The 27,294-nt window shown below is 47.3% G+C and overlaps 1 protein-coding gene across 1 annotated transcript; it reads left to right on the top strand.

The window, feature by feature from the left end:
- The first annotated feature begins 1,401 nt into the window (after window positions 1-1,401).
- SDC1 (syndecan 1) lies at window positions 1,402-27,294 on the top strand. The gene is made up of 5 exons (XM_014251494.2): window positions 1,402-1,715; window positions 22,510-22,591; window positions 23,628-24,115; window positions 24,318-24,447; window positions 24,958-27,294. Exons 1-5 carry the CDS (start codon window positions 1,659-1,661, stop codon window positions 25,122-25,124), a joined length of 924 nt encoding a protein of 307 aa, XP_014106969.2. The 5' UTR covers window positions 1,402-1,658; the 3' UTR covers window positions 25,125-27,294.

Genomic DNA, 27,294 nt, shown 5'->3' with positions numbered 1-27,294 from the left:
GCAGGAAGAAGAGCATGGTGGCCACAGCCCATGTGAGGGAAAGGTGGGGTGGTAGGAGCTGCATGAGTAATTTAAGAGAGAGGGAAAGAAAGCAAGCTAATTAAAGACATGATAAAATCTCAACAGTTATAGCCACACTGAACATCCAATTAGGTCTATAAAGCCTTTGGGCCACAGGTATGGGAAGGGATCCTGGGTCTGGCACAGATTGACCAACACCCACCTCCAGAGCAGCCAAGAAACACCGGGTAAGGCTCTTTTTTGGTTACCCTTCTCCCAAGCAGCTCCAGGGCAGTAGGGCCCAGTGGCTGCAGCCTTAACCACATTCCTGATCCATCCAGCTGCCCCATGGCCATGCTGTGTCCATTGGCCATGTGGCCAGTGTGTGCTTCTACAGCTTCCAGCAGCTGTAAAAATTCCTAAAAACTGGCTTTTTTTTTTTTTTTTCAAATAACATTTGCACACACATTCAGCTGCATTGTTTATAGCAAACAGTTCAACATGTGCTGGCACAAGTGGAGAAAATAAAACAAGACAAATGAATGGACTGGAACAGGAACTCCAGCCCTGACCCTGTGGCAGTGTGATACAATTCGTCCCGCGGTGTGTTTTTTGCTGGATGGTTGTTGCCTCATTTTTGCCATCCTCGGTGGGATGTGTGAAGACCAAGCCACAGCAGCACTGAAGTCGCTTTTAACTCCAGAAGAAAAAGAAAAGAAAAAAAAAGGGGCGAGTTGCGGGAGGGCGCTTCTTTCAAAACAGCATTTTTTGCCGCAAACCTCTCGCAGCTTTTTACGCTGCCAGAAATCCTGTTCCGAGCGGCAGAAAAACGTGTGCACGAAGGCACGGTGAGAGGCTATGGGGCCGGCCCCGGGGACCCGCGGGCAGGAGGGCAGACACCTCACTTTCCTAAACACGTGTTTTCTGAGGGAGAAGCCCCTGCTGGAGGTGACCGGGAGCTAGGAGGGCTGCCCCGGGTGCGGGGCCACCGGGGAGCGCTCCCACCCCTCTCTCCGCAGCGGCGCCGGGGGGGGGACGGCCGAGCGCCCCGGCTTTTCCCACAGTGAAACGGGAAGGGAGGGCTTTTAACAGTATTATTATTATTATTATTTTGAATTATTATTTTTAGCGAGAGGGAAGGAAGCTCGGCGGGAGCAATGCCTCTGCCAGAGAGGAAATCTGGGAATGCAGTGGAAGGGAAGCGGCGGCTGCCGGAGGAGCGGCCGAGGAGCGGGGGAGAGCGGCCGGGGAGGGGGCACCGGCGCAGGTACGGCGGCGGCAGGAAGCGGGGGCGGGCGGTGGGGCAGGGCGTGCCGGCCGGGTCGGGCTGGGGCTGGGGAGCCGAGCCGAGGGGAGGGGAGCGGAGGCGGGGCCGGCCGGGGGGTGGCCGTAAGGTGAAGGTTGTTGCAGCGGGTTCATTAAAAGACAGAGTTCAACCCCTCGCCATCGCAGAGCGCTGCTGGGAGGGTAGTTCGGCTGCGTGCGAAGCGGGAAAAGGAGGGGAATTAAAACAAACAAACAAACAAAAAGAAATCAAGAAAGAGAGCAAACCCGCAGCTACTTAAAACAATTCTAAGAGGAGCGGAGCAAGAGCGGCGTTGGAGACGGCGGGAAGCAGGGGCAGGCTGCGCACTCCCGAGGCCCGGCGAGGAGGAAGGATGATAAGCGTGGTGGCCGTGTGGCTGGTGGCCCTTTGCTTCCAGGCTGCTGTCCCGGTGAGCCGAGCGGAGAGCGGCGGGAGCGGCGCACGTGGGGCTGCGGGGCCCGGGTGCGGGGCCGGGGCGGCGGGGCAGGGTGGGCTGGGGGGACCGCCCGCTTCTCCGCTTCCACGGGCTCCCGCAGGGGAGCGCAGCGGTGCCCAGCCCTGCCCGGGGTGCAGGGCTGCGGTGGCCTTTGTGCTGGCGGCGGGCTCCAGCCCGGCTTCTCCGGCAGCCTTAATTCAAACCAGACCCGCCGCGGCGGCTCCCGACCTGCCGGCGGCTCCGCCCCGGGGCGCCGCGGGGCGGACGGGCGGCGCCCCCCGCACCCCCCGCCGGCCTCGGGACCCCGCGGGAGGGCCGCGGGGGGCTGGATGCTCCCGCCGTCCCTCCGGTGTGTCGCGCCCCGGAGGCGGTGAGCGGCGGGTCCGGGCGAGCGCTGGCATGTGGCCTTTTGTGGTTCAGCTGTGGCCGAAGTCACGGGTGACTCTGAAGCGGGGCCGCTCCTGCTCTGCCCCGGCACGGCCCCGGGGAGCGCGGGTGGGCAGCTCTCCGCCGCCTTTGTGCCTGAGAGCCCCAGCCCTGTGCAGGGTGCGCCCGGCCCCTGCTTTCTGCCCGCCGAAGGAAAGGTGCCGCTGCTGCCCGGCTGGGGGCACGGCCGTCCCGGTGCCGGTGCTCGGAGCGCTCCCCGGAGCGCGGTGACCCCGCGGCAGCGAGGCCTGTGCCGGTGCCGTGTCCCGGGAGCAGCTCTCGGGGCAGCCCGGAGCCGTGGGGCGCGCTGGTCCCGCAGCAGCAGCAGCCGCCAGGTGTCCTCCGCGGACAGGGCATGGCTCTGCTCCCGCTCCCGCCCCGCCTGCGGGCGCCTTTCCGCGGAAACCTGGCTCCGGAGTGCTGTGCTCGCTGCTTCAGGTCTGTGCTGGCAGCCTGGGCGCCGTCGAGCCCCGTGTGCGGTCGGAGGGTAGGCAGGAGGGGCAGGAGGCCTTGTGGCCACCCCTGGAGGGGCACAAAGCCCCAGTCCCATCCCTTTCTTCTGAGAGGAGGGACGCGCTTCTTTGCTTCCCATGTGCCCCGGGCCAGACCTGAGTGTGCACCGGTTGTGGAGTCCTCCCCTTCGGATGAGTTAGGAGGAAGAAGTGGGGCGTGAGGCAGTTTGAGCAGGCAGGGCCATCAAAGTAAAACTGGCAGGTTTTTTTCTTTCTGAAACGATTGATTTAAAACTCGCCTAGGGATGAACTGCAGCACCAGTCGGATAAGGAGTGGCAGAACAAAGTGCACGGTGGGATCTGAGCTGCTCGAAATACCTCTGTTTTTGCTGTACCATTCTGTCTCAGAACTTTGCCTGTAGCTCTGGACATGGACCCTCCTAGCCCACATGGCAGTGAGTCGTTATGAGATGGCTAAAAATTACGAACATGTGAGTGTAGTCAGCATTGTTCCATGGGAGGAGGGCTCTGCTCTCAACTTCTGAGTAAGCTTCTGCTTAATGAAGTGGGAAAACTGCAGTAAATTTGCAGCCTCTGCACTGTATTTGGATAAAATTTCCCTGTGATAAATATTCCGTATTAGAAATGATAAGGACATGAAGTAAATGCTTGTCTGGAGTTCTCCTGTGCCTGTGAGACACTCAGGCCTGGGTGGCACTGCAGATTGAGGGGTTTCAAGGGTGAGCACTCGGAGGAGCAGAAGTCCTCGGGGCTCTCCAGGGTGATTCAGCATTGAAGCCTTTTCCCTTCTGGTGACCACATGGATTTTTTCCCCATGTCAGAATGTCAGTGACAGGGTCTAATCTGCCTTTCCTACCCATCTGGAATAATTATGATTTTGCACTGAGTGGTTGAAAACCCCTTGTGTTGGACAGAGAAGCAGATTGACCTTGCACAGTACTTTGAATCTGCTGTGGGCATTGCCATGGTTGTGTTGGGTTCTTGGTGCTCTGATCATTGGGATGGATACCACTGCTGCTGGCATGTGGCTTGGCCCTTGGCTCTTGCTGTGTAACTTGATTCATCTATGCATATTGTCATTGGAATAATAAACAGGAGGAAGAAAGTGGCCAAACAATAGTTGTTTTCTTCCTGAGTACTCTTTACCTGCAGGAATGATTGAGGAGGTTCCTGGTCTCCTTCAAGGTGACACTTTATTGCTTAAAACACTCCTTATGAGAGTAGTTGCCCTTTGTTGTTATGGCAGGCGCATGGACTTTCTTGAAATAAGAAGTCTGATACATCTTACTATTCTAACAGTTTAACCTTGTTATTCTCTCAAATGGAAACTTTTACACTGTAGCACTGCCAGGAAGCCAACTGAGCCAAGACGTACATCCTGCTGCAGGGGGGCAGTGTCAATCCAGCCCGTATGGTGAGAGAAGGAGGGTTCTAGCTGTTTCATCTGGTGTAGGTGCATGCTGGTGGTTGACACAAGCTTAGCAGAGCAGGCCAAACCTTTTTCCAAGGGTGATGTAATTCCTATCTAAACGTAAACTAATTAGAAGAAATTAGGTAGTCCAGCTTGCTTGTTAAACATGCAGGCAGTGCATAAGGAGGAGACACTTGCTTCTATAGTATGCACAGAGCAGTGTGACAATATTCATCTAGCACTGTAAACAGAGCTTCTGCATCTGAACACTGGCTTGATGGTGGCCACCTCCCGGTGAAATGGTGACTGCCGTGTCTGGCCAGCTCTGGGTAGAGCAGCAGCGAAAGAGCTGGAGTTTGTAGGGTGTAAGGGGGCTCTGCTGCAGTTTTGTAGCCTTTGTTCCAGGTTTCTCTCAGTTTCAAGTGGTGAGAAGAGCTAACATTTTTAATGGCAGCACTCTGAAATTTCTGGAAACAAACAATCCTCCCTAACAACCTGAGACAAGTTACAGCAAGTGAAAGAAACCTGTAAGCCTTCTAAAATTAAGTTAGTGCACAAACCTGAAATGTAGGCTGCTGTTTTAGCAGCAAAATCAGTCCATTTTAAGTATGTGTTTTGCATTGCTGGTACTCAGATGTCTCCAGGTGGCCTGTATACCAGTGCTTTGTCCTGACCTTGTTTGAAGTGATTCCTGTGTCCGAGAACCATACTAATACCCCTGAGAGGGACATTCCACATTTGTTTCTGGCATCTGAGGACCTGGAGTTTTAGGCCCTCCTTACAAGGAGGAGGGAGCTTCTTGGGAGAGAGAAGATAGGGCCTTTTCCTGAGTAGGTGCTGCCAATTATAAAATTGCAGTGCTTCAGCACTGCAGCGTTAGTGTTTTCATCCTAATAGCTTTGAGATAATACAGAGTAGAAAACGTCTAATACAGCACTCCATGACAGCTGAGGATTGATGGGCTTGCTGTGTTCAAATGGCACTAGTCCCTCAGGACAGCGTTCAGCTGATGCTGAGGCACCTAAATGTAGGTGTCTGTGTGTGCTGGGTGCTTAAGCCTTCATTAGAGTCAAGGCAATGTAATCAGTGGAGCCAAGAGAGTGATTATCTGACCAGTCCCTGCACGTCTACTCCAAGGTGAGTTGCTTTGTCAGGGCTTTTTTGGCTAGATCTCAAGTTGCCTATAAGAGGAGCACAAACACCTCTATTCTGGTGCCTTTATCTGAGAGTGATTTAGCTCAAAGTGATGGACTTTTTATCTGTGGAAATTTATGGTAGCTCTTTCCATTAACAAACAGACTGGACAGGTGTTGTTCCTGCCAAGAGAACTAGCAAAGCAGTGGGGAACATCAGCTGTTGGCTAGAACAGCAGCTCTCTCATGTCCTAGTGTGACTGTAGTCTTGCTCTGCTAATGGTTGTGGAAGAAATTAGGGATTATAGGTGGGTCCTGTATCAGCATTCTGAAGTGAGCAGAATATATACAAAGATAAATGTTTGTATTTGGGGGGGGGAGGAAGGTTGTGAGCTGTTCAGTAGGCATCAGAGTGTTATAATATTTAGAGATACGGTTTATTTGTGGATTAGATGTGAGGAACTTTTGTTACACCCTAGACTTTGATATAGGCAGTGGACTTACAGCAGGGAAGTTTTTGACAACAATGCAAGGACTTCTGATGTTTCTTACAGGTTCATGACTAAGCTGAGGAGATACTCTTAAATACAGAAGGCATGTGGTGCCTCCTTTGGGGTGCTGAGTGTCAGCTTTGTTAACAGGTCTCTAAGTTAGGGCTGACGAGTGTACTTCACTTGAACTGCTGGCTGCTGGGGTACCGCAGCAAGGAGCCTTATCTGGCCTGGCTAGAAACCTGGGAGAGTGCACTTTCTACTGTGGGGATGCTAATGGAAAAGTTACTGCTCTGTGAAGCCTCACCTCAAGGCGAGATAACATTTGGACCTCCTACAAGCAACTCTTGTGGGGCAACATCTGCTAATGTGGTGGTTTCCCAAGCTCTCTGTTTCTCAAGCAGTGCTTGGCTGCAGTCGGCGTTCTGGGTCTTGTGGAACCGGCACGGGTCCAATGGAGTCTGTTAGCTTGGGCTCCTTGCCATGCTCCACTGTAATGGTTGTATCTTGCTGCTGAGACCAGTCTCACCAGTGAGGCTTGCTTTGCTGGATGGGAAGCAGTGTGTTAGTGGGATTTGGATGGAGCTGGCAGTAGAACTTCCGTTGAGTCACTGGAGCTGCAGTAATAACTGAGTCATGGAGGTGTTGTAAGCCATGGCTTTCCCTGCTAGGCTTCTAGTTAGAAACTCCTTGAGGTATTATCAGTTGAAGAACTCTTGATGCATCACCTCTGTGTCTTGCTGCTCTGCTCTCTGGCAGAACTATCTTCTCCATAGCCCATGTTTTTGCAACATGATTCTCTTTAATGTCCACTCATTTTGTGTCATGGCTTGAACACTCATTTTGTTCAGGCTTTTCTATCTGAACGCTCTTCTGGATTGCTGTTGCAGAACGATTCCTGACTAAATCAGGGGTGCTGATATAACATAGGAAACTGCCTGTCAACCAGCTAAAAATACTCATGGGTATCCTGCCTTGCATGGGGGCTCTGTATTGTCATACTCCACTGGGTAGCTTTTCTACACTGCCTCTGCAGTAATGTCAATGTCTTAATTGCCAGTTGTAGAAGCAAAGGCTGACAGTCTTGATTTTTGGCTGTGGGCAGTCCCAGGCACACACTCCTGTCAGCCAACCTTCTGCAAAGTACAGCCAGTTCACACAACAACTCCTCAGAGTGCACTGGCTCACCTGAGCACACACAAACCATAGCTGGAGATTGGGGGTTGCTCTTTGTCTGCCTCTGACATGTGATGAGGAGCTTATTGCCCCTTTTAAATGTAAGGAAACCTGAACTCCATTCCACTTGGAAGAGGAGCGTGCTGAATGCTTTCTGGGCAGCACTGCAGACCATGATTGTTCTGTGCTGTACACAGGAAAGCTCTTGCTAATTAGTTTCTAATGCTGGTGGCTGTACACATCCTGGTCAGAGGCAGGCAGCAGCTCTGGTCCAGCCCCTTGCATATAGGGATTACTGGAGGAGCAGACTGTAGATGGAAGCCAGAGGTGGGCAGGGGTGAGTGGAGCCAGTCTGCTTTCTAGAGAGCAAGTGGTGATTAACATAACGAGTTCCAGATGAGAGCCCTTGTGAAGCTCCATGTCATAGCAGTGGTGCTGCTGTGGCTGTGCTGGTAGGAAACCTTTGTATGTTCTCTGGGGATCAGAGCTGGCAGCTACAGTGCTGTAGGAAGAGACTACATGGGTCTTTCCTGTCCCAGAACAGGATCCCGTGCTTCTTTTTTCTGTGCTTTGAGACCTGAAGAGTGGAGAAATACAAATACAGGTATGTGTATATTTATAGAGAGAGACATCTATACCTGTCATGTGCTCCTTGTTATCCAGCTGACAGCAGAGTTTGGACTCTGTGCCATCCCCTGGCCCTAGCATGGTGATCTGGGAGGTTTGATACCTATGCTCTGCACAGCCACAGGAGCTCAGAGCAGCCTGCTGATCTACCAAAACACCAGTCTCTAGTAAAAACATCTGCAGAGGAGAGAACCTGTTATCCCATTGATCAGCTTAACAGGGATCTTCTTTAGAGACAGAGTCCAGGCTTTCTTCAGTCAGGAAGCTGATGGGTAAAAGCCCAAACTAAGGGAACAATAAAGCTTGCTTGAATTCGTACCTAATACAGAAGCTAATATAGGTGATATTCTTCACTCATTTGCTGTGATAGAGACTCTCACACCAGCAGATTTGATGGACAAGTGAGATTTGTCCACTTCACTGGCTCCAACAGCATGCAAGTGGCACCTACATGCAGTGGAAAAGTGGTGGTGAGGCTTGCATCGAAACTTGCCTAACAGCCTGCAGCTAGACAGCTTTGACTTCTAAATCTCTTTCTGTCCTAACTGAGGAATCATCTAGATCGTGACTACTTTCCCATCAGTGAACAAAGCACGGAACAAAAGAGGCTGACTCTGGCATGTCTGGGCAGTGGCAAGGAGTGCTGTGCTATCGTGTGCTCACATCGACTGACTCATGGCCTGCAGAAGAAAGCTGCTGGCTTAATCCTGCAGCAGCACCGGCTCCCTCTGAAGTGTGTTTAACCTGCAAAAAGTTCCCCAGTCTGCATCTATAGTTGCAGTGGGCTGTGAAACACTGGTGAGCTTCTTTCTACACAAGCTGGAAGATGTGATTATGAATAATTAGAAGTTATTGCTCTAGTAGCTCAAAAATGCTAAATGCTCAGTGTGCCCTCCCCCCACCCACCATGCAGCCATAAGGGGTTAAAAATGATTCACCAAATCTTCCTACACTGGTGCTTGTAAGTAAATGTGGTGGGTCGACCCTGGCAGGGCACCAGGTACCCACTTAAGTTGCTCTGTCACTGCCCTTCTCAGCTGGGCAGGGAGAGAAAATAAAAGAAAAACTTGTGGGTCAAGATAAGGACAGGGAAGGATCCCTCACCAGTGACCATCACAGGCAAAATGGACTCAGCTTGGGCAAATGAATTTATTACAAATCAGCTCAGAGTGGGATAATGAGAAGTAAACCAAATCTTAAAAACACTCCATTTTGCCCTCCTTTTTTTGGCTTTAATCCAAATTCTCCAGCTTTTCCCCCCAGGAGTTTGAGGAGATGGGGAATGGGGACTGTGGTTGGTTCATCACACGTTGTCTCTGCTGCTCCTTCTCCTCAGGGTCTCCTCACAGTCTTGCCCTGCTCCAGTGTGGGGTCCCTTGCACAAGAGATAGTCTCCGCAAACATCTCCAGTGTGAGTCCTTCCCATGGGCTGCAGATCTAAACCAACTGCTCCAGTCTGGATCCCTTCCATGGGGTGCAGTCCTTCAGGAATAGGCTGCTCCAGCTTGAGTCCCCCACAGGGTCACAGGTCCTGTCAGCAAACCTGGTCTACTGTAGGCTCATCTCCAAAGGGGGCTACAGGTCCTGCCAGGAGCTTCTTCCAACATGGGGTCACAGCCTCCTATGGGTATCCCCCTGCTCTGTTGTGGGATCCTCCCCAGGCTGCAGGAGGATCTCTGCTCCTCCTTGGACCTCCATGGGCTGCAGGGGCACAGCTGCCTCACCAGGGGCTGCAGGGGAATTTCTGCTCTGGGGCCTGGAGCTCCTCCTGCCCCTCCTTCTTCACTGACCTTGGGGCCTGCAGGGCTGTTGCTCTCACATATTCTCACTCCTCTCTTCTCTGGCTGCAATTACTTCTGTGCAATAACTTCTTTCCCCTTCTTGACTTGTGTTATCCCAGAGGCACTGCTGCTGTCACTGGTGGTCTCAGCCTTAGCCAGCGGTGGGTCTGTCCTGGCTGGCTGGCACTGCTCTGTCGGGCATGGGGGAAGTTCTATCTTGTCAGAGAAGCCACTCCTGTAGTCCCCCTGCCACACAAACCCAGTACAGTAAAGCACATGAGACACAAGCTGTCTTGTTACCAACTTAAATGCTGGAGTCACAGTTGTATAGGAAATTGAATTTTCTGACCTCTTCTGTAAAGCAACCCCCTCACCAGACTGCTAAGAACATTCCTGTGCTTATTTGGGAGCATACTGGTTGGCAAGGCTCAAAACTATGCCATAAATCATTCTAATAATATGATGGTATTGGTTGTGTTCCAGTGCCTGGGGATGTTCTCTGATATTCTTTAATTTACTAGTATGATGTAGCCAGTGGGTCTCTGGCTGCAGGCCCAGAATGTTATGAAGTTGAGAAAACTGCAGTATCCAGTAAAAGAAAGTGAAAGTTCACAATAGAGGATCACGATTCTTCTGTTGGAAACAGAACCTGTTTTGGGTACTTCAGAGAGGTGAGCAAGTACAGTTGTGTGAGAAGTCCTGTGTAATCCATCAGCTGAGGACTGTGAGGTGAATTCTACACACCTGAGACAGCATTCAGTGTTGTTGTGATGGTTCTGGTACTTGCCAGTGCTTCAGCCTGTGCTTTTAGACTTGGCCCATAAAGTCATCCTTCAGCATTCTTTGCTCTGCTTTATTTAGAGGGACAATGTGCTGGCTAGAGTTGCTAGTCAGTGAGCAGACCCAGAAGTTTATTCAGATGCATGAAATATCTTCGACTTAGAGAGGTTTGAACAGTGTCCTACAAGTTTGGTCTGTTATGTCACATCTTGGCTATGCTGATGGTACCTCTTGACAGGAACTGGTCTGAACTAGGGGACATGCTATGCTAGGAGTAACTTGGTAGTAAAGCATTCACCTTGCCTTGCAAGTTTAGCACTGTTTTATTGACTTGTTGTGGTGCCTGTTGATCTGTCAGCAGTGGCATTAGTGGTGTCTCTTGTCTCTTCAGTATAGATGTGCAAAACAGGGATGTCCAAATCACAACTTAAAATCTTACAGTTGCCCATAAGAGGCAGGAGAGCATCCAGAGTGCACAAACATGGTAGCATCTCCCACTGAACTCAAACCTCCCTGCCTGATTTGGTGGCTGCTCTGAAAGGAGACCGTGGGGAAGACAGGTGAACCGGCTGTATACCCAAAAATGACAGCATGAGGTGCGACTTGGATAACAGCTGAGATCAAAAGGAAGCTCTGCTTTGTCTTGCCTTTGTAACAGTCCCTTCTTGAGGGCTCTGCTGTACAGATGTGGTACCAAACAGTGTAACTGGGTGACTAGGTCAGAGTTCGCTTAATCCAGTAGGTGTTTGGTCAAGAAATGCCTGATGTCCATTAATTAAAGGAGTGGAACAATAGGTGACTGGAGCACAATTACAGCAGCAGATTTTTTTTTAAGACTGTTTCTGATGGGAGGATTTAATTTGGTGCTTCATCACTGAAATGATACTTCAACACCCTCATGACTCAGCATGGAAGTACACCAGTCAGCTCTCATAACCTCACCGAGGCGTTGCATAATTTAGCAGTGAATGGGGCAACTGCTGTGAGAACTTTGTCGTATGTGCAGGATTAGCAGTGCTTTTGTAAACCTGAGCACAGAGACCATTAGTGTCCTAGGAGGAAGCGCTGTGAGCTTGATCTGTGCCATTGCACATGGGTAGATCCTGGCTGTGTGCTCCAGTGGTTGTGAGCCTGTACATTTCTCAAAGGGAGCCTGTGCAGTCTGAACTGTGTTCTACCTTAGAATAACTCAGTGAAATGTGGTCCAGCCTGGGCCCAAAGACCACCTGAGTTACTGCTGTTTATTCCAAGGAGACCAGTAGCACCCAAAACACATGATTGCATGATGCTTTTCTTCAGGAGCTGCTAGGATTGTTGTGGAAGGAGGGGGTAATGGTGAAAGTGCCTCTTTGAGAAGACTCTTGGGATAGGGGAACAGGGTATTCCTGATCTGACATGTTTCAGTCCTTTAGTGAATGGCTTAGTCATGGTGGTGTAACTGCAGCTGTTAGCAGGGATGACTTCTGTGATATAAACAACCTTGGCTGAGTTAACACTGAGATCCTGTGGATAAAACAAATGTGATAGCGTGCTTCGTAATGTAGGGAAAGACTTGATTTCATCAGATCTGAGCTGGCAGTGGTGAGCCATAGAAACAAACATAAAAAGAACACCAAGAATCTTGGAATATACTCAGTTGGAGCTGAGGATCACCGAGGATTCACAAGGATCACCGAGTCCACTGTGTGCTGGTGTTAAGACCTGCCAAGATGCAGGAACTGCCCTGCATTGGGTCAAACCCAAAATGTAAATCTGCCTACGTGGTCTGTTTGAGTCCAGCCACTGGCTGTTGATTGAGACTCATGAGTTAATTCTTAACAGACTGGTGTTGAGTGCTGTGAGCCCTGCTGTGCAAGAACAGAGTCCCTTAGAACCGGTTGGAGCTTAGCTATGACCAAATCAGAAGGGTGCTGTGGAATGCCAACTCCTGGCTCATTTTGCTGCCCAAGTTTTGCTTCTGTAGCTCCCTTGTCAAGGTCTTCTGTACCTTGTCCTATAGTCAAGGTCTTCTGCACCAGACTGACAAGTAACAGCACCAAGGCTCAGGTTTAGGGATGTCCCTGGTGTGAGAGAGAGATTGCATTGGTGCCTGTTCAAACCAGGCAGCTTCTTCTGGGTGCTTCCAGTCCCCTGATCCATCAGCTCTTCTGTGGGGGTTGTGGTTGAAAGGGCTGGTGGTGATGCTGCAGTGTGAGATTTATAGTGAAATACAGCATTCTAAGGGAACACATGTCTGTGTGTATGGAAAACACAGATTGTGAGCAAAAAATAATTTCACAAGCGTTGAAGACTTCATTGTGCAAACCTCTGAAGAAGATGTGGAATTTTCACAAAAGCAATCAAGAAGGCCTTGTCTTGGGTTGCTGAGGCTTGGGCTGTTGCTGTGATATGAAGGACTTGATTTAAGTTCTGTAAGTTAGACTGTGAGCAGATCAGCTGGGAAGATAAAGTAGAGTTTGATAGCAAGAGGCCTTGCAGCTGGCAGGTGTTTCTGTCACTGAAATGTAAGCAAATAGAAGGTAACTTTTATTGTCTTGTGCGTATCCGGTTGCTGCAGGATTATATCCCCTTACAAAGCATTATCTGTTCCACTGTAACTCTGTGTAACTAACTGGAATACCTGGTCAGCTTTTTTGCTGTTGTAAGTCCAAGTATTTGTAAGTTTAAATAGTCTCACTTAAGTTTACCAATGTCTTTAGCTGAGACCTTTGGTACTCCAGGATTGCAAGTTTTATCTTTCTGCTGAGGTTTAAACAACATCCTGGCTGCTAGGAGCCACAAGTCCTGCCCTAAGTACAAGCTCTTAGTTTGGTACACTAGGGATTTTTATCTGAAACATGGATTTCACTGATTTAATATAGCACTGCAAGCAATTTGCTCAAATTAGAAACGTGTCTGTATCAGTAATAGAATTAAAATGCTTCTGTGATCCTTCAAGAAATCTTAGAGCTTTGTCTCCTGGCTTCTTGGCATATCTCACATTAGGTAATTGCTGGACTTCAGGGTGGAGAAGAGGGAAACTCTTGAGATGAGAACCCAAACCTTTTCCTGTTGCATTTACTCTTGTCTGACAATTGTTCCTGGCTTCATGTTGGTTTCCCTTCCTCAGGTGAAGCAGAACAGCTTCTTTCCCCCTCAGAACACTGTGTAGCATAGTGATGAGGTGGTTTTTGGCTTCTGGGACCACATCTGCCCAGGTCAGAGCACTTGTGCCACTGTAGCACTGCGTGTGGTAGTTTGCTGATCACATAAAAGCTGTCATGGAGCTAATTTGAAATGGGTAGTAGTTCCACCAGCCAAATTGCACAGCATTTCTCTCCAGGAAACAGGCTTCCCTGGGCCAGAGGCACACGTATTCTGGTGCTGCTGAGAGCCATCAGCACCACCCTAATTGGAAGACCCGAGATGCCACAGACCACATCTTTCTTTCCTATATCATAATTCTGATTTCTGAGCTGGGACTTCCTGAGCTGAGTGGCTGAAGATAAGAGCAAATTGTGCTCCTGTGGGACCAAAGTCCCTGAGCTGTCTGTGCCATGTCCTGACGCTGGTGTGCTTCAGGCTTGTGCTCTGTCCTGCAGCTGTTGCCTCAGCAGGAGGAGCGTGCAGGTTGGCTGAGAACCCCAGGGTGACCATGTGGAGCTCACAGAGCTGCTGGGAGAAGCCAGTCCCAAATGGAACAAATGGGGGCACTTGCTGCTCGCAGCTCTTCCCTCAAACCCAGCCTCAAACTCCTGGCAGCAGCCTCAGGGCTGTAATGCCAACTGGTCCTGCTTCACTGGGAGCTGCGTGGCTTCTTAGGTGTGTGCAGAGAGGAGACTGGTGTCTCCAGCCCACACATGCTGCTAAGGAACAATCAGGCAATCTGAAGCCCACTGTTGCACTTGTCAGAAACTCTAGTTCTATAGCAAGTTTAACTGCAAGGACAGTCCTGAGTGCTGATCACTAAACAGGGTGAGTGTGTGTCAAGAGATGGGGCAAGGAAAGGAATTTGCCTCCACCACAGGTCAGCTGGTTGAGAATAATTGGCAAAGAATGCTGAAGACATAAGCTCAGTGTGTTTAAATGTGCTGGAGGCAACACTGCAAAGTCCAGTCTTTTATTTAAAGTGGCTGTGGCTGCTGATGCCTTGTGTGAGGTGAGTTGCTCTTTCTCACCTGAACTCCACAGCAGGGGCTGCATGTGTGCAGGAGGAGGAGGCAGCAGGTATTTAGATACTGTCACTTCTAATTTCTTCCACTGGCAGGAGGGTCACGTTTATCTGTGCTGTAGTTTACCAGTATGTGTGGGTAATGTGGTTTGGGTGCTGGAGTCCTCTGCTGGATAGGTTTCTATTAAATAAAGATTTTCTGCCTGCCAGCATGTCTTTAGCCTTACATTGTCAGGTTTCAGGGACTGGTGGCCCACCTTTAGCCTCTGCTGAAACCAAGCAATTCTTGGTCTGTTCCTTTCTAAACACATGAAGTGGCTTTTGCTGTAAGAATGAATCTTCTCTGCTAGTTTTGCTACACTAGGAAGTGCTGGTGACTTTCAGTCGGAGGCTTTTAAGACAAGCTAGGTTTGCCTAGTCTTGACTTAGGCTGCTCACTACTCATCTCTCAAGGCAGCTAAAGTAGACTGAAATTAATTTCCCAGGATGGATGGCCTCAGTGAGCTGCACCTACTTTGCAGAATCCTTTGAGCTTATAGATTGGTTGTGGCTTTCTTGTGCTAGCTCAAGAAACAAATGCCTGAACTATCAAGTATGTTAAAGAGCTGCAGGGAAGGATCTTTAAAAAAAAGTATTTTATAACATAAAATCGAACTGGCTGCTTCTCATGAGATTAGCTGCAGGGAAATGAGCTTTCTCATTAGACTGCATCTTCAAAGCATGGGCTGCCTTGAAACGTGAGGGACAGAAGGGACCACTTTTGGCCCTGTTGTGACAGCCTGTCACTGATACAGAGTTAAGCTGTGTGCCACCTCTGTGGATGTGTTGGTCTGCAGTGAGATGCAGTTTTGGCCTGGGCTGCATTGCTTGACTGGCAGGAGCAGGTTGGTGTGAGTGAAAGCAGTGTGCACAACTTGTGTGATATATTGTCCAGGTGAAACAGCAGGAGCACAGGCTGTAACTTGCTTCTCTACTGCTGAGGGACTGAGTAGACTTGTGGTGGAGCTGGCTGAGAGGGAGCCGAGGGGCAGCTGAGCTCTTCTGCACCAGATGAGGCACGGTGCTCTGTGCCCTCCTGGCACAGCTGGTGTGCTGTCCCCGCTGCCATGTGCATGGCCATGAGCTTGCCCTGCTGAGGAATCCATAGCCCTCTCTGGTGAAGGATGTTCAATGTACTCTTTGTCTAGGAATGAATGGCAATTGCACTGGGCCTCCTGTGAAGTTCAGGTGGCCCAAGATGAAAATGGAGCTGTGTTCCGTTTTAGCAAGACTAAGACTTAAGTAGCAAGTCTAACCTTTGCTACTGCATATTCCTACTCCCAGCAGGACTGGGGGGACTCAAAAGCCCTGCTGTCAGATCCTGGAACAAACACTATCCATCATGAGCAAACACTGCAGAAGAGAATTCTCCCTACAGCCCCTGTCCTTGCTCATTTTTGTATGAACCTGTGTGGCCCTCTGAGTCAGCCTGTGATTTGTGTGTTGCCTGCAGTCTGGTGATGTGCATTTCCATAATGCATGGCGGGCTGGGGAATGAGTGTCAGCATCCCAGAGCGCAGGCTGTGAGTCCGTGTGAGTGCTTAAGCAGCCCTGGCTGCCACGCTCTGCCCTGTGCCAACACAAACACTTGTGCATTCAGGCACTGAGTAGGATTTGGAAACTGGTCCTGCTGGAAAATTCTTTGCATGATATTTTATCCTATTTCTACTTTCTTTGTTGTTTTTTATTTATTTGTTTTGTTGGGTTTTTTGGTTTGGTTTTAGAGGGGTTTTTGGGTTTTTCTTGGTTTTGTTTTGTTGTTTTTTTTTTTTGTTCTTTGCTTTTTCTTTTTATTTTGGTTTTGTTTTTTTTTTTTTCCTCTTGTTTAGTTTAACAAGACCAGTTCCCTGATCTGGTTCACCATGAGAGTGCACAAACAGACATGCAGGGGGATGGTCCAGGAAGCATGAAGTGACATGCTCTTGTGGGAGGTGGGAGTTTAAAGAGCCCTGCTGTACAATGTGAAACTCAACCTGATGGTGACAGGCTGGCCCTTGGCATGTTGATTACTGTGTTTCTGCCCTACTTAATTAAAAAAGTTGCCTTGTCACTCTAAGGAGAAAATGTAATGCTGATTGGGCAATAGTGTGGAGCCTCTAGAAGCATTGGCACACTGGCTGCTCTGCCTGTGGAGCAGCTGGATGCTCTTCCTTGGCCACTGCATCTTGTGCAAAGGATCAGGGTATGCTCCTGCAGTTTGAAGAAAAGGAGGATCAAAGCCTAGTGAACAGTGGGCAGTCTGCAGTCTGTTTTGTTCTGCCCATAGTGGAATAGATCCTAAGAGCTCTCATCCTGTTTTGAGCAGCTGCTGGAAGGAGTTTTGCTGCCTTTGAGAGCTGAGTGCCAAGAGGAAAGTATGTGATGATCAGGGAGTTCAAACACAACCAGGACTTCTCCCTCAAAGATAGTTGTTCTCTCAAGTCACCAGGCAAAAATAGGAGGCCAGTAAGAATGCAATTAACCAAGATTTTCCATGTTTCTTTACACTAATAACGATCTGATAGACAAGCAACCAGATTAAGTGGCTTGCTTAGCCCTTCCTGCTAAAATGGTGCTTGCCTTGCTGAGCAAAAGAGCAGCCTTTGCTTTCCACTTGCTTCTTGTTGGAAGGAGCACCCTCTGAGACACTCACCACCCTTGCTGCAGGTGACACAGATTGATGGATGGAAGGATGGGGATGCTGGAGCTTGTTGACACACATCAAAAGGTTGTTGAGGCTGCAGGGGAACACCACCATCTGAAGCAGGGAGGGCACTAGGAAGTAAGAAGTGCTGGTGACTTAGTTTGTAGAATCATAGAAGGGTTTAGGTTGGAAGGGACCATAAACATCATGTAGTTCCAAAGCCCCTGTCATCAAGGCAGTCCTTGATTGGAACACTAGCAGGGGATAAAATACTGCTTAAATGTAGACTGCCCAGCCCCTGGGCTGTTTGTGGGGTGGTTTGTAGCTGTCTTTGCGCTCCTTGGCCTGTGCTGTTAGTCTGCATCTTTGGCTCCTCTAGGAAGAGAAATATTTCATTACCCCACATGATCACCAAGGAGCACCAGGGTTTATTTTGAGCAGTGGAGTAGCAGGAGAAACAACTGCAGCAGAATTTAGGTGAGGTGGTGCCGCACTGTTGCTGAGTTCAGATGTAACAGACTTGTGTGCAAGCTTCACTCTTGACTTGCCATAGAAAAGCAGCAGTTCTCTTTCTGCTATATAGAATTTATAGCTGACTGTTAAAAGAGAAGGTCTGCATGGCCAACTTAATTCCAAAGTCTGTATGTCTGTAAAAGAAGGGGGATAGGTGAGGATGCTGGTGGTGGTTTTTAAGTTGTTGGTTGATTGGTTTGTTTTTTTGGGGTTTTTTTGGTGATTTGGTGTTTTTCTTTTTACTTTTTTTTCCCCCCCTTAGCCATTTAAGCTGTCTCCCAACAATGAACATCTGGGATTGGAGTTAATTGTGCGTGGGCTATTAACTGCAGAATATCAAGGTTTAACAAAGCTAAAGTTTCCTTCAGCAGGTGGTTTTGTCTTCCCCCTACACTAATACCAGTATTACTTTAATGTTAGAAGCTCTTCAGGTTGCTCTGCCTCAGCCTCTCTTCAGAGTATAGGAAAAGGTGAAAGACAAACCTTTCTGTTTGAGTTTATTTAAGAATTAATTGTTCAAATCCTTGTGAAAGTATTCTTCATGATGCTCTATTGTAGCTAAATTAAAGGGCAAATGCTTGTCTTGCCCTTGTATATCTCTTAAACAAGAGCAAACTACTGGTTTTCCTTCCCATGCAGTTGGAGTGCTCTCACAGGATGGTTAGGGAGGTGTTTGAGGTGGGAGAGCTCATTACAGTTCATTCTTTTTCAGCTGAGTAAGAAGGATTTATTAGGAGAAATAAATGTGCAAATTTAACAGCTTTATTCAGATAATGGAAGATTTCAAGTGTTTTTGACACTGCAGATCACTAACTGGATTAATAAGAGTTGGATACAAATCATCCTTAATCTAGTTAAGGGCTTGTAGCAGCTTGTGGCAAAGCCAGTGGTTTTGCTTACCTCAAAGAACTATTTGAAAAAAGCTCTTTCCTTTTGCGTGTATCAAATTAAATAAATGTGGTTCCCAGTTGGGGCAGGGTTAGATCAACTAATCACCTACAAATCTCCCTCTCATCATGAGAAAGTGCTTCAGATCTCTGCTGTAGCAGGAGGGAGCTCTGTAGCAGCTGATGGGATAAACCCAGAAAGACTCGTGTTTTGAGACTCTGACCAAGATGAAGACCGAAGAATAGTTAAAAATGATACTTTAAAAAAGGGAAAAAGTCTGGACTATGTCAGCCTTCTGGATCCAATAATACTGCTAATGAGTTGTGAAAGCCTGGCCCATTGTTGATTAAATTGAAGATGCCACTAAGCAGCTTTCTGGTTGTCCCAGCAGAACTGAATAACTATTGTTCTGCAACAATGCAGTGCTCAGCAAGAGCAGAAGCTAACAGTCACCCCAGGGTTTCCCCTAAACAGGCTGCTTTGATCCCTGTGGAAGAGGGTCTTCCACTGGTTAATGAGAACTGGTTAAAGCATATCAAAAATTGGTTAAAATTTTTACCCCTCATGTGGAACTCAGTGACAGCAAATCAAAAGGACTGGACAAGTATTTCTAACCAGTTGTCTGCACTGCTAATAAAACCCCAACAAAGCCATACAAGTTTCTTAAATGGTGAAAAAGCAACATGTTGCATGTACTCAATAAGAATGTAAAGATTTTTTGACTAGAGTACATGAGATCCCATCAGAGAGCCTTCAAAGGATCTACTGTCTAAAAGGCAGAGTAAGCTTGTTTTAAGCTGGAATTATTTTCAGCTCTTTTGTATGATAGCATAACCCAGCGTTCTGTGCCCCTAATCCTCTTGGCTAATCAAAACCTTTCCCATTGGTGTAAGTCAGCTTCAATAAAAGGTCATGGAAAAACCTTGACCATGAGGTGTTTGTTGTTTGAACAGCATGGTCTGTCTTCCTGATCCAAGCCCAAATTAGTTCAGTCCCTTCCAACGCTGTCCTGAGTCAGTGTTTTCTAACCTTGCTGTGTCTGAAATCCCTCAGCAGCAGATCATTATAGAAGCTTGGCCTTTCTGCAGTACTTATATTTTGTGGGGAGGTTGCCATCTTTAATGCCCATTGAAGCTGTAATTTATGGAGCAAGAAATGTAGTCTTTATATAACCATACAGTTACATAAATTGGGCAAATGTTCCTTAATGCTCATGTGTCGTGAAATTGGATGATGTCATGAAATTACAGTACTTTGTGGGTATTCTGACTGCTATTCACGTGTGCATAATCCTATACTGTCCCTTGAGTATTTGGGCCAAAGAAAGTCCCTCTCAGATCCCAAGCTGCAAAGTGCCTGGTCAAAGGGAGGTGCCACAATGCCCAGAGGAACAGCTGGGGACAGGACCCTTTGGGGCATATAACTTCACTGAGTTCTGGTATAAAACTCTGGAAAGCAGGCTTTACTGATCCTGATTCATGTTTTCTGTTACTCTCTTAAGTGCAGCAGCCAGCCTCAGGGGACTCAGACTGGTCTGAGTCTGCCGCTGTGTTTGGAGGGAGGGTGCTGAGCAGCCGCTGGACAGCTCTGCCCTGGAAACACCATTGGGTGTCCACTGCCTCAGACCAGGCTGCACTGGGCTTCTCTCCTCTGGGGAGACCCTCACTATCCCTGCTCAGATACAGGAGTCAAGCTAGGAGTCACGGGTATGTAACAAAGGCTGTGGAGAAGCAGAGCTTGCAGCCTGGGAAGAGGCTCAGAGCTCAGGTGTGAGGGAGGGTGGCTGGACACACTCCAAAGGAAGTGTGGCACAACTGAACAAGCCTCACCTATTAAACCCTCAAGGGGAAGGGGTGCAGGCTCAATAGTCAAGATCAAGAGTTGCCATTTTATTTCTTGACAATCTGTGATCCTTTCAGGAGGATTGTTGAGGTCTGCAGTCAATCAGTCTGTCCAGGTGTTGTTGGAAATCTCTATGAGCTACCACTGAATATTCAGATTTGGGGGGAAGGTAGCCTCGATCCTAGCTGAAGGTGTATGGTGACACAACCTTAAGCTGTATTGACAGTCTTACTTCAATAAAAAGCTGGAGAGTTTGCTTTCTAGCTCCTTCAAGGAAGTCTTCCCACTGAGAGGAGAATGCAACCCCCACCTTCAGCAGCACGTTCCCCTTTTGCACTCAGCCAGGCTGAGTGAAAGAACAAATGGTTGTGTTTGCCACTGCTGGTGTGAGAAGTGAGGGAGAGAAATGGTCCCCAACCCCCCATCAACAAAAATGGTGCAATTTCTAAGGCCTCACTTATCTTCTGAACGTACTGGAAAGGGCACGCGAGGGAGCCGAGTTTGGGCAGCCTGGCAGTTCTTTCTTTATTCTTTATGCACCAATAGTTTGTACTCTTTAATATTTGAAGTGTAGTGAGATCAGCCTGTGTGAGTCACCACCCTTCGACACAAGAAGGAAAACATACGGGAAGTACTTATCTGACCTACTTTTCATGGAAGGGTGCAAAAGCACAGTGCAAACAAGCAGGGACAAATCTAAAATTCAAAATTACCTCATGACTTGCAGTTAAGCAAGAGATCGAAGGGCAATTCACTCTAGAAATATGCTTGCAGAAGCTTAAGGAATAGTGCTTTGGGGGTTTATTTTCAGTAGGGAAGAAAAGAGCTAAAAATATTTATGCCTATATGAGGAGTTTTTGTTCCTAGTTTCTTGTTATTAAAAAAAAATCAAAAAATCATACAACTAGAATAATTGCCTACAAGGGGTATGATCTTGGGGCTGAATAGGCTGGTGGCAACTTGGTTACTTGTCTTCAGAGAGGTGGAATCTACTGGCCTAGTTAACCACCTTGGAAACTAGTTCTGTGGAAATGTGGGGAATGGATAAGGTATTAAGGATGGAAGAGAAAACTGGATAAACCTGGTATCTTAAGAATAAGGAGACAGGACGAATAAACACATCCATTGTAGGTAATAAAGTAACAGCTACAGAGCTGGATTGTTTTGACAGTACATACTGGTGCTGGCTAACTTCTTCCTGGGATGAGGATGAATGTTATATTAATTTTTAAGTGGCACTATGTTAATGCAAGCTAGAGAAGTACAGTGGGCCTGGCTGCAAACCTGGCAAGAATATGTGTCCTTTTTTTTTTACATAATAAAATGAGACTTTGCACTTCTTGGGATCATAGGGATCCCACAGCTGGGATGATGCGATGTGACATCTAAACTTGCAGATGGCAGTGCTGGAAAGGGGTGACAAAGGTGACTTGAGGATGGGATAGAAGTCAAAATTTGTGAAAGCGGGGAAGGTAGTTGAATATCAAAAAGATGAAATTTGGAAGAAGTGACTTTATAGGGCTTTGGTTTGAAATCTGAGAAGGGAAAATAACTGGTTAGGTAATGGTAGCCCTGCAGAAATTAACCTGAGGCTAGTCATGAGCTGAGAGTCAGGCATGCTGGTGATAGCAGCAGTAAGTGCATACAGCACAGGCCAATGAGATGCATGCAGTAATCATTCTGTAATTAGTAAACACTAAAAGAGTGTTGTCATCTTTGGGGATCCTGAATAGCTTTGAGTGTTGTATGCTCTGACAAACAAGTGCCATAGAATGAGGGTTTAGCCTCTTGTTTCAGCAACTGAATTTCAGTGCTGGTTAGTGCACCCCTTGGAGCATGAATGGAGAAATCTCAGGGCTTATTCTCCAACATGAAGGCTGGCTCTGGACTTATTTTGGGTGCCCACACTTAATAAAAAGGGACTTTGATTCTCCTTCCAGCTGGGTGCTATAATTTCAGATATGTGAGCAGTATTTGAGTCAGAAAGGGAAAGAAGACAAACGACTTTGCCTTCCCTTCCCTTCTGCTCCTTAGAATTAATGCAGTGGTTTGCAGATGGAGTGGTTGGTAGATGAGGAAGACACAAACAGCAGCTAAAACAGGCTGGTAAGGACTGAGAATTGCCTGCTACCAGGATGCAGCACTGAATGGATTCCTTGCTTTCTTCTTTCCCAAAGCAACTGCAGCCTGGAAGCAGTGCAGAGAAGGGAGACAGCAAGACTGGCCTTTCCAACACCAAACTTTCTGACTAGACCTACTCTTTTGGGAAGGGGAGCTTTAATGAGGGAAGATGAAAAAATGCAATCTGAACAAAAAAAGTTTGTGACCTCTAGGAACCCCTAGAGGATTCTGTGCAAACAACCTGATCACTTCAATCTCATCACTGACACATCTTTTTGCTCTTCTCTTTAAAGCAAACTACAAATCTGAACCTTCCCCCTGAAGACCTTGATTCTTCTGGTGATGAAGACGACGCGTTCTCAGGTTCAGGTGCAGGTGAGTTATTAGCACTTGTGCTGGCAGTGCTTGATCCTTCCAGGATGTGGCAGCTGAGATCTCAGTGAGCACCCAAGTGAAAGGGAGTAGGGGGAGGAGTCCACACACACACACACCCACCCCAGAATATGACGGCTGGGAACTAATCTATTGATCTTGTATTCCTTGAGATACTAACAATTATTAGAAAATGAGCTGTAGGAGACTTGAAAGGGAGCAGAAGCAGAGGAAGAGTCCATGCGACTGCTAATGTGAGATGCTGTGTGAAGAATGTTATGAAACTGGAGTGATTCTTCACTCATGGGGAAGAGAGATCATAACAAGGCTCTTTATGAGCAGGTAGGAGATAATGTTTGAGGGTGTGTAAACCCCAGCCTACCAGCCATACCATGTATCAAGTGCAAACTTTATCTGTCATCAGGTGTGCCATGTTCCCATGGGCCATAGTTTTTTATAAGTGATAAAGGGGATTTAGGGTAGGGGAAAAAGTCCATAAAAATGATTGCTAAACTGCATGAGAGAGACCCTTGGCATTCAGTACTGAAGTTGAGGGGACGCTAGAGAGAAAAGAGCAAGCTATTGAAAGCTGAAGCATGTTGTTCTTCTGCTTTCTTCCAGACACAAGCTTGTATTTTAGATTAAACTCTGCAGAAATTAAGATCCTGAAATCAGTGCCAAATGTGGTAAAGACTGAAGGTGTGACTGCTCTGAATCAAATAAGAATGTTTATGGAAAAAGACTCAGATAACCACCCTGAGGAACCAGCGTACTGAAAGCAGATTTCCCTTGTCAACCTCACCACAAACAGACAGGCACTTTTGCCTTGGGGAGAAGCAGATGACTAAAAATTGCTGAATAGCACATTGCTCTGTCCCTTCCTTATTCCACTGAAAAGGATGAGGAATCACAAACTGAACCGCTGTTGTTATAAAAATTTATTGTGAAGGTTAAGCATCCTCCTTAGACCAGTGTCCTGGAGATAATATTAATAGGCCTCTCAACTGGCCAAGGATAAATTTGCTTGTTTGTTTTGCAGGTCCCTTGACTGACCAGTCTCACACCTGGAGAATCCCAGGAGACTCAACTAATTCCTCAGTACTGGTAGCACCAGTGGATTTCAGTGAACAGCCATTTCCTGGGATTGAGAGCAGAACTGAAAAGGAAGTAATATCTCCTTCTGCAACCAGTAACCTAGTGACAGAGGAACCAGTTGTAGCTGTGAAGGATGAAATACCCCTCCTGGGCTCACCTGATGGGAAACCAACAAGCCACGTAGTCACAACAACAGTGAGAACCCCCACTGCTCACTTCCCTTCTGTGGTTCATGTGACTCCTTCAGAAGCCTCTGCTGTGGTCCATGAACCCAAAATCCCCAGCTCTGATGTGCCAGACAGCAAGGACGTGCCAGAGCCCCACTCTACTGTCCATCCTGAGGGAGACAGCGCTGCCACCCCTGCGGCCACAGCTCCAAAGGATATCGTTCCTACACATGAGGAGGTTTCTGAAGATGGCTCTGGAGACCCGGTGAGGACTAATAGTTCTGACACCCTTTCCAGGGAGATGTCTTTAGTAGCATGTAGTAAGGAATGGGTGTTAATTTTTCAAAAACAGTGATTGGTTTAAGGGGTTCTGTTGGTGGAAGGTTTTTAGATGAGAAAAACAGTGCACTGGAAGGTCTCCAGAATGATGAGAAACATGAATAAACCTGCCTTGTATGTCCCAACAGGGAGACTTCATCTTGACTAAAGAAGAGGATTTTGTCCCCACGCAGAACTCAGAAGTGCTGCCTGACTCTGAGAGGAATGCCAAAGCAGCAGGAGCCTCGGGAATTATGGACAGAAAAGAAGTTCTTGGAGGTACCAGATATTTTGGATTTCTAGTTGATAAAAGCAGATTCTTGTAGGAGTCTCCAGGCAGTTGTGTCCCATCTCTAAGCAAGGAAGCCAACCTTTTATGTTAGACCTCTGAAATGAGGGTGATGATTCTGTGTTGTCATAACCCTAACAGGGGCAAATATCTGTCTGCTAATAGCAGCTAGCAGTGGCTGCTTTATCTGCAGCTTTGTTTAAACCTCTTCCTTCACTCCTCTGAAAAACTACAGTACAATTTCACTGTTGCTGCCTCAGTCAAATTGCCAGGGTTGAACACCATAGGCTTGTGTGCTTTGCAGCATAGCCCAGTGGGAGATCCATGTCCCTAGGACTGGCTGCTATATTTGAGCAGGTGCTTGGTTTGGGAGGGGACAGAAGGAGAAATTAATTTAAGTCATTTAGCCAGGGACAAGTAAGGAACAATTTGGAATTTATCATAGTAGCACTATCTGGTATGGCATCTAGAGTAATCTGTGTCATTTTCTCCCCTTCCAGGTGTTATTGCTGGAGGACTTGTAGGCTTGGTGTTTGCAGTGTTTCTAGTTGCATTTATGCTGTACAGAATGAAGAAAAAAGATGAAGGCAGCTATTCACTGGATGAACCAAAACAGTCTAATGGAGGATACCAAAAACCACACAAACAAGAGGAATTCTATGCATAAACACTGATCCTTCAGGACACTTCTTATTCCATCTTTCTTGGACTCTTCTCTCCCTGCACGTGGACCTCCTAGTGTGCTTTGCATTAAACTTAAGCCATATGATCATTGGGTTATTTGCCCTTACCACTTTGCCATTGGAAATTTTATAACTACAAAGTAGATCTGGATTCATTGGACATTCCCTGCTTTCTTGCACAACTTTTTTTTTTTTTTTTTTTTTCCTCTCTCAACAGAATTGGAACTGCAAGTTCCTAAACTCACTTTGGTTTATCTAAAGACTGCTGGGACAGGCGGTGGGGAGAAGATAAGGGAGCACTGTATGTATAAAACTCTTGATATTTAGGGAAAGGGCTAGCAAGAATAACCAATTGTCAGTGCTCAAATTCTGTATAGCAGGGATCCTTCCTATTTAACTCATAGATGTGTTTTGAGTGTAACAAGTGGCTGTGCTGGGCAGACATTTGGTACTACACTGCTATCCTCTAGCTCTTTCTGACAGCTGTATTTGGAGCACTTAATGCCTATGAAACATCAAGATGAACTTGATCCCTTGCCAAAAGGAGGTGTGAGGGGCAGGGTAAACAAATGACTGTCACGTGGTTTAAAATAACTTATATTTTGGAAGCATTATCCCATACTCAGAACCAGCTCCTAAGCAGTTGGTACATACACTAGCAAAAAACAAACCCCAAGAACCCCGAAACTAAGCAGAGAGTTAATTTTACCAATAGTGTTGGGCTGTCCCACTACTGTCTCTCTTTTCTCTCTCTCTCTCTTTCTCTTTATAAAGGCTTAGGTAAGAAGTAGATTTTCCAGGCAGTCTCATCTCAGACATTCCCTTTCCTAGGTGCTGTCCTGCTGTAGATGGTCTTACCCCGTGCAGTACCAGGTGACCGGGGGCATGTTGTGGCACCTCTGGTCACCGTGGTTGTCTCGGAACGCGCTCTGCCCTTTGTGCCACAGGGTGCCGTGGCACACGGGGGTGGGAGGTGGCAAGCAGCACATCATGACTGCAGCTAAGGAGTAGAGAAGCATCTGAAATGAGCCTGGGGAAGGCTGAGTGCAAGTGGCCTTAAACAGGTGCAACAGTTGGCGTGCTTGACTCTCACTACTCCGGAGCGGCTCCTCGGGAGCTGTTCCTGCACTTTGGAGAGAAGCCACTCCAGGGATGTCAGTCTAGGGCAGAAAAGCACCTCCTGTGCAAAGTCAGGATGCCTGAAGCTGTGTATGGTCAGTGTGCTGTCAGATGTCAGGCACTGGGGCCTCACTGGGGGTCTGGAGTTCTCCAGACTGTCTCAAAGCGAGCAAACACGAGTGTGGTGTTCTGTACAAGCCTTACTTCTGCTCTGCCTTTGGGTAGCTTCTTGCCACTTCAGTTCCTCGTCACTCAGTGCAGAAGGTATGGGGTGGGTGGAGGAGTGTTTACAACCGATGTAAATATTTGTACTGTTGAGCCAGAGGGAATGATGGGAGTATATTGGACAATATTTCAACAGTTGGTACAAATGTTGCATGTTAAAAGACAAACTTAAAAACCTGTGTAATTTAAATGAAGAATAAAACACTCCTGAGCTGCCATGCAGCTAAAATTGGTGCCTTCTCTTCAAACACAAGAAAAAAAACCCCAAAATGTCTTGATTCCAAACTCTTCTTTATGCACATGGAGAACTTGTGCATATGTGTAGCTGGCTGTTTTTTTAAGTAAAGTTGCAACAACCATTATGGTTTTTTTAGGGTTGTTTTGTTTTCAGTTGGTGTTTTTTTGTTTTGTTTTTGTTCTTTTTCTGTTTAGATTTTTTTTTTAAATGAATAATTTTTATAGGTTAATGCAATGACCAGATGGTGTTAATTTCAGCTGTAATTCTTTGCTTTGTATAGGAATGTAGAAATGTTTGATAGGTCTGTCTATGAAAAGGTTCTTTTAAAGCACAGAAAGATAAAGTAGTAAAATTCAGTTGTACCTCACAACCTTGTTAGGGAGAAAGGAAAAAAACTGTATATTTTGGTAGTCTTAACTGACAGTTTGTGAAACAAACATGACATTCTGTGTTATTTAAGTGGTACAAATGAAATATGAGTTCTGACAGAACATGCAACATTGGGTTATCTGTATGCCATGTAAAGGTATACTGCAATAAATGGCATTTTGGCAAGAATGTGTCTGACACAA

Source organism: Pseudopodoces humilis, chromosome 3, assembly GCF_049639895.1.
Source record: "Pseudopodoces humilis isolate 2021_Gansu_Grassland_sample_001 chromosome 3, ASM4963989v1, whole genome shotgun sequence".
In the NCBI taxonomy this organism is placed as follows: domain Eukaryota; kingdom Metazoa; phylum Chordata; class Aves; order Passeriformes; family Paridae; genus Pseudopodoces; species Pseudopodoces humilis.
The sequence above is the reverse complement of the archived record's forward strand: the minus strand, read 5'-3'. Positions and strand labels throughout refer to the sequence as shown.

What these genes read in the sequence shown, in the direction of transcription:
- SDC1 (XM_014251494.2), top strand. Translation starts at nt 1,659, where the DNA reads ATGATAAGCGTGGTGGCCGTGTGGCTGGTGGCCCTTTGCTTCCAGGCT. An exon ending in GTTCTCAGGTTCAGGTGCAG is followed by an intron (nt 22,592 to 23,627) that starts GTGAGTTATTAG and finishes TTTGTTTTGCAG; the next exon opens with GTCCCTTGACTGACCAGTCT. An exon ending in CAGAAAAGAAGTTCTTGGAG is followed by an intron (nt 24,448 to 24,957) that starts GTACCAGATATT and finishes CTCCCCTTCCAG; the next exon opens with GTGTTATTGCTGGAGGACTT.